General features: G+C 36.2%; 1 protein-coding gene across 1 annotated transcript in view; it reads right to left on the bottom strand.

Moving 5' to 3' along the window:
- Positions 1-4,475: 4,475 nt before the first annotated feature.
- The window catches only part of nsrp1 (nuclear speckle splicing regulatory protein 1), a 45,908-nt gene continuing 38,010 nt past the window's right edge, over positions 4,476-12,373 (bottom strand). Inside the window, exons 6-7 of the mRNA XM_060848088.1 lie at positions 10,411-10,522; positions 4,476-5,914 (exon numbers count right to left, since the gene is read on the bottom strand). Of these exons, the coding sequence (XP_060704071.1) occupies positions 4,822-5,914; positions 10,411-10,522 (1,205 nt within the window). The 3' untranslated portion in view covers positions 4,476-4,821. The remainder of the gene's footprint in view (positions 5,915-10,410; positions 10,523-12,373) is intronic.

Here is a 12,373-nt window from a genome sequence, read left to right as displayed (position 1 = left end):
AAACAAAAAGTGGGAATAATGGATGTTATTTATTAATAATAATGGATCTATCGACTAGATTTCCAGAGGTAATCCCATTATGCAACATCACAGCTAAAAGGATTGTAGAAGAACTACTTAAATTTTTGACTAGATACAGACTGCCAATAGAGATCTAGTCAGACAAGGATCAAACATCACATCCAAACTATTCATGGACGTTATGGCTAACTTGGGAATAAAGCAATTCAAATCTCATACATACCATCCGGAATCACAGGGAATGCGAGAGAGATGGCATCAAACACTAAAGACCATGTTGAGGGCTTAGGGTCAGCATTTTCCAGATGATTGGGATAAGGGAGTTCTGTTTGTACTTTTTTAATCAGAGATGCACCGAATGAATCGACCAAATTCAGTCCACTTGCATTAATTTTTGGTCATGAAGTAAGAAGTTAAAATTGATTAAGGAGAAATTAATAAGTCAGAATTCAGAAACCACCCATTTGGATGATATGTCAAATTTTAGAAAACAATTAAATAGAGCTGGAGATTGGCTGGACAGCATTTAGAAGTATCACAGCTTACAATGAAACAGGAGACAGATAAGAAATCACAAATTAGCAATTTTGCTATTGGGTATAAGGTTAATTCCAGTGACAGGTGAGTCTTGAAAAGCAAGGTTTAAGTGGGCCTTATCAAATTGAGAAGAAACTGAGTGAAGTGAACTACTTGCTAAGGACTTTAGACAGGAAGAAATCTAACAGAGTGTGTCATGTGAATATGCTCAAAAGGTATTTTGATAGGGAAGGAAAGCAAGAGGGAAAGATGTTAATGATTACAGCACAGAAGGAAGATCCAAGTTCAGGGGATTCTGAAGTGGACATACTTCAAATCAAATTGGACAATGAGGAAGCTGTCAAAAATTGGGATAAATTATTGAGTTACCTTTCATAAGAAAATCAAAATGACCTCAAAGAGTTATTACTATCATATGGGGAGATGTGCGGAAATAAACCATGAAGTATTAACCTAATTATGCATGATGTAGGTATAGGAGATATCGTGTTCTGATTAAGCAATATCCTGATAGGTATAACCCTCTAAAGTTGGCACAGGCTGAGGGAGATAGAGCGCATGCTCCAAGAAGGCATAATCAAAGTGAGTTATACTGACTAGAGCTCACTCATAGTCATGGTACCAAAACCAAAGGGTACCCAATGGCTATGTGTGGACTATCGCAAAATCAACGCCATTACAAAGACCGATGTCTATCCAATTCCACGGTTGGAGAACTGTGCCAAAAAAGTGGGACAAGCAACTTAACATTCCTCAATTGGATATGCTCAGAGGCTACTCAGAGAGAGCAAAAGCAATTTTGGTTTTTGTAATGCCAAATGGACCATATCAATTCAAAGTCATGCCATTTGGTACGAAAAACACTCCAGCCACATTTCAGACACTGACTAATAAGGTCATAGCTGGATTGCCCAACTGTGTGGCATATCCGGAATACCTAGTGATTTTTAGTCAATAATGGAAGGAACATTTACAGCATTTATTGGACTTGTTCGATTGACTTCGGAAGGCAGGCTTGGTGGTAAATCTAGCTAAAAGGGTATTTGCCACAGCCCAAGTCACCTTCCTGGGCCATATTATTGGATATGGACAAATGGCCCCATGGGATGCAAAAACTAAAGTAATTGGGGAATTTCCCACACCGCCGACAAAAAAGTACTATGGTTCCTGGGATTGAGTGAATTTTACCAAAAGTTTGTGCCAAACTTTAGTAATGTGGCTGCTCCACTCACCAAATTGTTAAAAAAGGGCAAGAAGTTTCAATGGACAGCTGACGGTCAAAAAACATTTGACAGCCTAAAAACTGTGTTAACCACTGCCCCAGTATTAGCCACAATGGATTACACAAAGCCTTTCAAGGTGGTTATCGATTCCAGCAATGTGGGTTTCAGTGCGATGCTCCTGCAGGAGGATGACGAGGGCATAGAAAGACCCATTGGGTATTTTTCCAGCAAGTTGACGTTCATCAACAGAAATATTCAAAAGTGGAGAAAGAGACTTTGAGCTTGATCATTGCAACATTTCAGTGTTTATATTACCAGCAATGCATCTGAGACAATCATATACACTGATCATAACCAACCCATTGACATTTGTGAAAAATGTTAAGGACAAAAATACCAGACTGTTTACATGGAGCTTGGTGTTGCAGCCATTTAATTTGACAATTGTGCACGTCGCAGGTTATGGAAACGCGATTGCCGATGCACTATCAAGACTCGAATGAGATACTGGGGCGTTTGATGATGGGTGTGCTGTGGCCTGAATTTGCATATGGTTTTGCATGTTTTCATGTGTATAGTTAGTACACTGTATGTGTGTTTTAGACGATTAACCAGTTTGTTTTAGAAGGGTTGTACAAATTAAGCCTTCTTTTGATATAGATGGTTCATTTTTTTAATGGGGCTGTCACAAAGCTGATCCTATTTTTCTAAAAGCTGTTCCTTTTCGCAAGGATACCGTGTCCTTGGATTTTTTCAGAGAAGTCGTAAACATCTCCTGATGTCGATTAAGACTGGTTTAGTACAGAGATAAAAGAGTATTGAGAGGCCTTTTTGTTTATATGTAAATAGATGAGGTTTCAGCACAATGTGGTCATGTTTTAGAAGTGACCTGTATAATGAAAGGGGAGTGGTCAGCTCTCTAGCAGCAGTACAGTTCAGTCCAGAACTAGTTAGGTGTTCAACAGTGAGCTGTGTGAAAACAGACTCACTCACTCTCTCTCTCTTTCCCCTTCTAACTTCAACCTGTAAGCATTTGTTCCATTTATACTGTTTTTCAAGAAGGTTTGCTTTCAAGAAGGTAATGTTGCATATATTCGGAACAGCATAACTAAGCATAGTTTGGATAGACTGAGTACTGTAGGGGTTCTTTACTCTGTTCTTTGTGTTTCATTGTAATTTTGTGAATAAATTTCTGTCTGTTTTAAAACCTGGTTGTCAACCTAGCTAACTTACTCCAAGTAATTTTCACTGTACACTTACCGAAACAAATTGCAAAGTTATGGTCTGGGCTGCCTGATTAAAAATGTTTTGAGTGGTCTGCCTAGTCCATAACATAATACACTTCCCTTCATTGCTCAGACCTTTGATTAAAGGAGTTGGAACATTACGTTGAAGTTATACAGGACATTGGTGAGGCCTCTTTTGGACTACTGTGTCCAGTTCTAGTCATCCTGTTATGATTATTATCAAGTTAGAGAGGGTTCAGAAGAGATTTACCAAGGTGTTGCCAAGAATGGATGGTTTGAGTTATAAAGAAAGGCTAAATAGGCTGGGGCTTCTTTCACTGGAGCGAAGGAGGTTTGGGGGTGACCTCAGAGGTTTATAAAATCATGAGCGAAAAAGATAAAGAGAATAGCGGATGCCTTTTTCCCTGGGATGAGGGTTTACAAAATTAGGAGGCATGTTTTTAAGGTGAGAGGAAAAGATTTCATAAGCTAGGAGGGGATTTTTTCTTTACATGGAGCATGATTCACGTGTGGAATGAACTTCCAGAGGAAATGGTGGATGTGGGCACAGTTACAACATTTATAAAATACTTAAATAAGTACATAAATAAAAAATGGTTGGGGCAAGTGCAGGCAGGTGGGACTAGTTTAGTTTGGGATTATGTTCAGCATTGACCGATTGTAATAAAGGGTCTGTTTCTGTTCTGTATGACTTTATGAAGGAAGTGTAGTTGAACAATTATATATATTCATGTGGGAAGTACATTTAATACTGCATTGACAGCAACTGGAGGTTTAGAGTGATGTGCTTCCATCATGGTGTGTGAATTGACGGCTGCCAGTTTGCCAAATAAGGGCAATGTGGAAGTGTGGAACCAGGACACAGAAGGCAGTAGGCTGGCCTGTAGGAATCTACAAGGGAGTCCAGATTGCATCATCTTTTCGTACTCTTGGATTCTTTTTTCATTTATTCAGACAGAGACCTGCCACATTACTCAAAATGAAACCAAACATTTACTATAGCAGCTTCAATTAAAAAACAATAAAGTTGTGCTTGGCAGCTTGAAAATACTCTTCAGAAACAGAAGCATCACAAACACAACCAAGAGAAATATTGCTACCGATGAATTGTATGGTATGTGCACAGCCTGCTAAGGAAGCAAGCTGAAGACCGAGGTTCGAGCATTTTTTTTATTATCGTCATAAAACACCAGGTGACAAAGTTTTTCCACTTTGAAGAATTTCAACCTCATGGGAAAACTCAAAATATTTAAGCTACAACAGGTTCCCACTGCACAGGTTTAGTTTGATGATGCAAATAAAATCACATTGATCTATAATCATCTGCAATTGCTGCAGTATCTTTGCTAGTATTTTTAAGAAGTTTTGTTCTAAGTTTAGTAGGATATGTTTAAACACCAAAGTGCATACTTTTGCAGTTACTAGACAATTAATAATAGATTCTTTGCCTTAAAATGTTCTTATATACATACAGTAAAATGAGGTTTCAAAATTGATCAAAGTTTAAAAACCACACAACACCAGGTTATAGTCCAATAGGTCCATATGGACTGTAACCTGGAGTTGTGTGATTTTTAACTTTGTCCATCCCAGTCCAACACTGACACCTCCAATTCAAAAGTGACGTGTTAATTATTTTATACTCGTGTAGTCACAATGAATTTCTCTTGTTATTAAGTGAAAATCATTTTTAATGGTTGCCATGGTTTCATACAAGACTTCACAAAAACATTCAAAGGGTTATTTTATATATTTAAAATCTGATTTTTTTGTAGTTAGCAGTCCTAATAAAATTAGTCATTTTCTTCTGGTTCAATATATGACTTTGTTAAAGCTCTGTTCATCTGCCTTGCAAGGAATCGCTCTTTTGCAGATGTAATAGTCTCTTGGTTGCTGCGCTTCACAAATTTACTAACTGGTTGGGACAGCGCAGCTTCATCTATTTGTTTTTCTGCATCATCTTTTGATTTTTGCTCACTCAGCAAATTCATAATTTTTCCCTTTTCTTCATTATCTCTGGCTTCCACACTCAGTTCTTCAATTTTTTTCTCTTCAGATCGTGCTCTCTTATGATCATGTTTTCTGTGTTTTTCTTTCTCTGAGCTATCTTCCCTCGTATCACTGCTTCCATATTTCTTATCAGTTCTTTCAAAGGTATCTTTTTCCTTTTCCCTTTCACTAATAATCTTGTCCCATTTTCCCTCTTCTTTGTGTTCTCTGTGCTTTTCTTCCTTTCTTCTGTCATTTTTCTTTGCATACTTTTCCACTTTGCTTCGTTCTCGTTCTTGGAGTTTTTCATCTGTTTGCTCATCTCTTTCTTTATGCTTCTCTCCATAATCTCTGTGTCTCACATTCCTTCCACTGTTGTAGTCCTTATCTTTACATTTTTCCTCCTTGATTCTCTTCTGTTCTTTGCCATCCTTGTATCTTTCATGTTCTCTCTCCTTTCTGTGATGATCTTTTTCTTTATACTTGCCCTTTACATGTGAGTGTTCTTTATGACCAGAACTTCCCTTATTTCTGAAGCTTTTTTCTTTATCTCTATAGCTCTTAGAATGCCGCTTGCTTTTCTCACTTTTTCCTTCTTTGTGGGAATAACTCATATGTTGATGATGACTTTGTTCTTCCTCACTAGAGGACCCAACATGCCTTCTGTATTGACGAACTGCTCCCTTTTCTTCATTATTATCAGAACTGTCATCATTTCTTGTTTTGGAAGCCGTTTTTTTCTGACCATTTTTAGCTTTGTCATCTTCACTATCAATTTCAAAGTCACTGTCTGCATCAGGGTTTTGTTCATTCACAGACATTGATCCCCTTGATATGGCAGCAGGATTTTGACAGTCACTTTCATTAGGATAGTTTCCAGATTGTTCTTCCTTCACACTGAGGAGGCAAATAAAGAAAATTTAGGTCTAATAAATAAAACCACTGTCAGGTATTTAAAATTTCCACCTTATAGATATTCTTTATTCACTAAGTAAATGATCTGAATCAATTGAATTAAAGGAACCTGATAAAAGCTTTTTCCAGAAGGTGATGTAGCTTCAATCTTTTAGTGTATATATTAAATTAGAACATTTCTTGAGATTTTGAAAACATAAAAAAAGATTTAAACAAAACAAAGACATTTTCACTTTTAGGAAATCAACTCTAATTCAGAGAAGCTACATCACAGGACACAAAATCCAATGTGAACAAAAGTTAAGAAATTGCTCTGGTGCCAGCTAAATTTCACAATTTACCCTGTGTGTTCTCAGGGTACAGAATGCTACTGCTGTAAAACAGATCATGTTTTAACTTTCTGACCTTAACCAGATCAAATGTAAATTTTTGTCAACAACTTCACAGCATGCTAAACTGTCAAATTAATGACATCCACTATTCTAAGGTCAGCTTTATCAATTGCTTAACACACAATAACAAATTCATTTTGACTAGATGGGAAAAAATCCACCTGGAGACTAGCTTGCTAACAGCACATGGATACATGATATCACTCTTAGTGGGGCATGTGCTTTGCATGCAAAGATCCATCATGATGTAAAAGACTCCAAAACAACAGCCACATTGACTCCAAGGTGACATCATTGGCAACAGGACATTCATCATTATTAAACTAAAAAATAAGCCAGCCAATTTAGCAGTACTCTTAAGGCAATACTTATCAGCCTATTTATCAGTTAAAAGCCAGCAGTTCTTCACACGTTTTCAGATGCTTAGCCCTTGCCAAACTGCAGTATGTTCTTTGAGCTAAATTAATTATCTTATTTTTCAGTTTAATAATGAACCATTCACTTCCAATCTCCTACTGCCAATAATGTCATTTGGAGCCAATTTGGTCCCAAACTCATCTTGCTTACTCACTTCTCCCTCTATCCCAAATCTCCAATCAAATAATCATTAGACAGTTATGGGATTGTCCATTACGTGCGGGCAGAAATTAATGAACAGGATGGCAAAAAAGGACAATTACATAGTTCATGAATACAAAAATCCTCTCGAGAGGTCAGCAACAGAGCTCATCTACTTCATCCTACAGAGGTTTCAGCAGTAACTGTCAGCATCTATACAAACTAATCAAGCTAAGCATTAAATCAGGGATGTTTGAACATGATCACATGTCTGACTTCTAAAATTTCAGGCTTCATTAGATGTGTGACAAACACCAAGCTGAACAATGCGATATAAATCTAGTAGGTTACTACTACTGGACAGTTAAATCAAAGCTCTATGTACGCACATTCAATGTTATGTACAGGCTACTTCTCACAGAGTTCTCAGAAGGAATCATATGAGACTCAAAATGTTAATTAAATTTGTCTCTCCATAGATGCTGTCAGGCTTGTGCTTTCCAGCACCTTCTGTTTTTATTTTATTTTGCAAGAATCTGGAGTATTTTGCTTTCGTTCTTCATTAAATTACTTAATCTGGGTTCTCTCACAGGGACTTTGCTGAACAGATATTGGGCTGATTCCTCACTAGGGTGTTGGGCAACAGTGTAGGTCAGAACCCGCTTTGTCTACCATTTTTCATTTAATGGATAAGAAATAGTTACACTGCCAATCACAACAAGATAAGGATCAATGCTTTCTGTTCTGCAAGCCAATAATGCAGTGCCAATTTTAAAAATTCACGTCAGCCTAGAATTGTTGTGGAAAAGATTTCACATGACTCTGAAATATATTAATTGATCAGGTGGTTATTTTAAATAAAGTAATCACTCCAATAATACTTTTCCCTCAATGGGTGGCCCATAATAATCTTACTTGAAATAGACTAGAGTGTGTTACATTGCAAACAAAATTCCCTGAGTGCTCATGGTTTCAGATTCTCCAATTCAGTTCATGTGCTAGGTGAAGTTCTTTGCACAAAACATATGGATTTTTATTTCTTGGCCACAAAGTGACATGGGCTCACATCAGGCTGCTTATTTCAACCCAATGCAATTCAGTAGTAAACTGACACAAAGCATGAAAAAAACTGAGATTGAATACTGACAGTTTTAATACTATTCACAACTTTCTAATTTATATACTGCATGTAAGTTTATAGCTTCACCCTGAACCTTAGAAGGATAGACCATAGGAGTCAGATCAATCAGACTAACCCTTAAATATGACCTCTGGAACAAAAGCAGTTTTGTAGAAATTTGCAAACCCATAATTTTTATCAAGTAACACTTCCAATAAGTGCAGACTCAATCTGTTCTGACCAATACATTTTGGAGAACTATACTCATCAAAAATCATTTAAAGAAATAAATAAGTTGCATCTATATTTAAAACATTTCTCTCCAACTTTCTCTGAAGCCACTAGCTGCTCGACTGCATCAAAGACAACAGAGATTGATCTTCCTGGTCAACAAAGCACTTTTCAATCCCCATTCTGTAGCAGTAAGCCAGGAATGAAGAATTTACTAGAGACCAGAAACCAACTCAGCTAATTTGGTTGGTATTCAACCAATCTGTTCATATTTTAAAAATCAATATTATATTCAATAGATTTATTTCTTTTTTCCACTACCTGGCATTCCCATGCTATGATGGTCCCATGGTTGAGGGGGTATGAAGGTGACTTAATCTTGGGCATTATTTCTGCCATTCTTTCAACAGTTGCAAATCGATTTTCTGGATCTTCTATTTTTAGCTCCTTAGAGTGGGTCGGATTAGCACTTGATATGAATTATATTAAGATACAGTTCTTGTTTTTCTTGACTTAATTCAGTAAATATACTACATTAATATAAAGTTTGGTATTTAAGACATGAGATGCAATGACAATGCCTAACCTCTCGGTCAGAAGGTCCATGTTTAGGTCCTACCCATCCGAGAGACATGTCAAAAAAGGTCTGAACAGGATGATGAAGAAAATATTTTGACAATAGAATAATCAACTTTTCCCCATAAAGTTGCTAAGTGGTAAAAGATAGGATCACATTTATATACCTCAGTATCTGAATAGTTAAATCAACATTCACAATGATTTAATGGTTATTCTTACCAACAGTGGATGTTTTCAATAGGTCAGATTTAGTGAACAATTAAGTTAACATGATTTTTCACCTTATTAACTGTAACTTGGTGGTTAAGTATTAGTGTCTAACATAGTTTAATGCATAATATCAATGAGAGATAATTATTGGCAGGATGTTGCTGCCAGTCTCCATTAGTATCAATCACAATTAGGCTAATCAAAATTTCCTAATTTTTGTAGAAATTGGAAATATAATTTGAGGCAGTTTTGGGGTTTGGGTAATGCACAGAAAGTTCTATCTTCAACTTATTCTCCAAAAACCCATTCAACAACTGATATCTGCACTATTCTGATCAGAAAGGGTTACATGGAATCACATAAGAGATCAGCGCATACATTTACTATCAAAGCCTCATAAAAACAGGTCAATTTATAAGCTGAATATATATATCTGAAACAATATTGTGGATGCATGCCATTTTGTTGTTCACTGCACAGTATATGGTCTTTGTGGATGCATCTTAAAACTCTCCTGCATCTTGGCGACAAGGCTGGTATTGCCGGTTTGATCCATTTGGACCCAATTTAAAAAATATTAGGAAGTAAAACATCCTTTTGCAGGGTGAAAAATTGAGATCCACTAATAATACAGACCATGGCTAAAAGGAGTTGAGAGAAAAATAAGTCAACTTACATGCTAAGTGGGCAAGAAAGATTTAGTCGTCTAAGACACCAAGATCTATGGTAATTGTGACAATGCATTAAATAAACAAAAATTAAACAAAGAAAGCTCAGGATCACCAATTTTTTGGGTTGATAAAGTGGAATTCGTAGTTATGAATTATTCAAACTTTGAGAAATCAATCTTTTAATATTCATCATTGAAATTCATGGATGGTTTGGAAAGATGTTGTTCTCATCTGGATAACTAGCTGGAGAGGGATGATACTGGAGCCAGATTTCCAATTATTTACATGAAACATTGCAAGGCTAAACCTTCACTCAGACGCTCAAAAGTATTGGAAGTCCTTCACCTGCATCTAATGAAACACATTGATATACAATTAAGCATTATGGAATTAATTCTCATGTTCCTGGAAATAGCTTATGAGAATTAAATATGACCTAAATAATATATTTGGTTTGGTTTTATGGGCTCAAATATTTTGTGCAAGTCCTATGTTATAATTTGATACCTTTAGCTTTCAGCATATAAATTCTGGGAGATGGACGAATACTGCAGAGAGAAAGTGAGGACTGCAGATGCTGGAGATCAGAGTTTAAAAATGTGTTGCTGGAAAAGCGCAGCAGGTCAGGCAGCATCAAAGGAGCAGGAGAATCGACGTTTTGGGCATAAGCTCTTCTTCAGGAATGGACTAATACTGCAGTAAAACTGTACAACTTACCCTTTGGTTCCACGAATGCTGCATTCTGGAATTGACTCTTCACCCACTTTCTGATTCAAGAAGTGCCGATAGAAACCACTGAGGTCTTTCTGTTTTGTTACATCCAAAGAAGCTAATAAGAATAAAATAAAATATTAGAGACAAATAGTGCATCAGTATGTAATAGCCATTTCTACTTGCACAGAATCACTAAAATATATCACATAAAGCAGCTTCAACACTTTCTAATTTAATAATAAACCAGGAAATTTCCAGTGATACGACTCATGGGAAGCCATTATTTTATAATTAGTATGGTTGCATTGTGCCACACAAGTAATATTCTGTTACTAAATTTGATTACTCTAAAGGTCACATATTCTTAACTTCTCTCAAATAATATGCCAGGTCAATTGCACTCTCTCAGTTAATTTTAAGGCAAGAATGTTGTGTATTTCTAGGCTTCAAGCTCAATCTACAATAAAGTAGCCAAACAGTTATGATTGGAAACTGACTTTTCTTATATAAAAGATAGATAAGAAAAACAACTAAATCCATATATTTCTTTCAAAAGTGAAATAGTGGGACCAAACAAATTCTGCACTTTTTTTGAACATTTTTAGCCAATATTCAAACATAATTTTCTGTGTTAACATTTCCTTAAAATGCAGCATTTAGAATACAGCCAAAATTTTAAGATCTGAAAACAATTTGCTTCGCTGCTTTAACTTACTTTTACATTCGAAAGTTCAAATAGTGGATCAGTTTGTAATAGCAAACATTTCTACTTGCACAGAATCACTAAAATATATTGTATCAAGCAGCCTCAATACTTTCTAATGTAATGAAAGAATGATTGGTATTAAATCCTTGAAAATTTTTGATTTATTTGATTTATAACTAAGTATATACACAATGACAATCAGGCAAGGTATTACTGACTTCCTATATTCTTGGCAGCCAAAACAGCCTTTTGGGAAAAAAATCTCTTGAATAAATTTACAACTTTACATTACAAAATTAAGAGAACTCCAATCACTTGACCCTGCATTCTCGGCAGAGAAATTATCTACAAGTTTGCAATTCATTGAACACTGTGTTACATTAATGACGTTGTTAAAAACAATCCAAAATGATATCGCATTTGCATAACATATTGCATATTTTTCTCATGTCTTACTTCAAAACTTAGCAAACATATCCTTCAGTTGTCCAAATCAGCTTTAGGTCTGAATTAGGTGGCGTGCCTGGGTAGCTTTACAGTGGTAAAAGGCATAGAAATTGCATACACTACTTCCTTAGCATTGCACAATTTTTCTCTATCTGTACTTTTCCTCAGGCATTGCAGTTTTTGTGCACATATGTGTAGTTACACTGCCCTCTGCTTGTTAGCATTGGCTTGTTAGAATTGTTGTTTTCCTTTTCAGACATTTTCTTCCTATTCTGTTCTGCCACACCACTTGTTGCCTTGGTACTAGCCTTCAATGCAAAGAAAAACAACAAATGAAAATTCCTAATTATATTTATAGTCATGATGATATTCAACGTAGCTACTTATAATTGCAATCAGTGCTTCTTCTGTGTCAGCGAAGTAAAGCAAATCCTTGTGCTAAAAACTATAAACTCATTAGTTTTTGTGAAATCTTGACACACCTCTATAACATGCAATAAATAATGAAAGGAATGCTATACGATTGCATTTGGAGGCCCGAATAGATTGCTTCTTAGGAGGCCTTTTTAGTTTTTGTGTGGAGTTTTTGTTTAGGAGTTACAGCTCACCTGCAAGGTTATACGGTGCACATGCAATGCATCCCTCAAAAAGGTCCAAGGTCAGTATCACCTCTTTAGGTGCATCTTGCTGCTCTGGAGTCACTCAAATCATTTGCAGAGATCACCAGAAAGTTATTTTTAGGCAAATAAACTCCTGGTTAGTCCTCTAACACATACACTCAAAGCTGTAACTCTTCTGGAGCATAAAACGTTA

This window comes from Hemiscyllium ocellatum, chromosome 31 (genome assembly GCF_020745735.1).
Source record: "Hemiscyllium ocellatum isolate sHemOce1 chromosome 31, sHemOce1.pat.X.cur, whole genome shotgun sequence".
Taxonomy (NCBI): Eukaryota; Metazoa; Chordata; class Chondrichthyes; order Orectolobiformes; family Hemiscylliidae; genus Hemiscyllium; species Hemiscyllium ocellatum.
The sequence above is the reverse complement of the archived record's forward strand: the minus strand, read 5'-3'. Positions and strand labels throughout refer to the sequence as shown.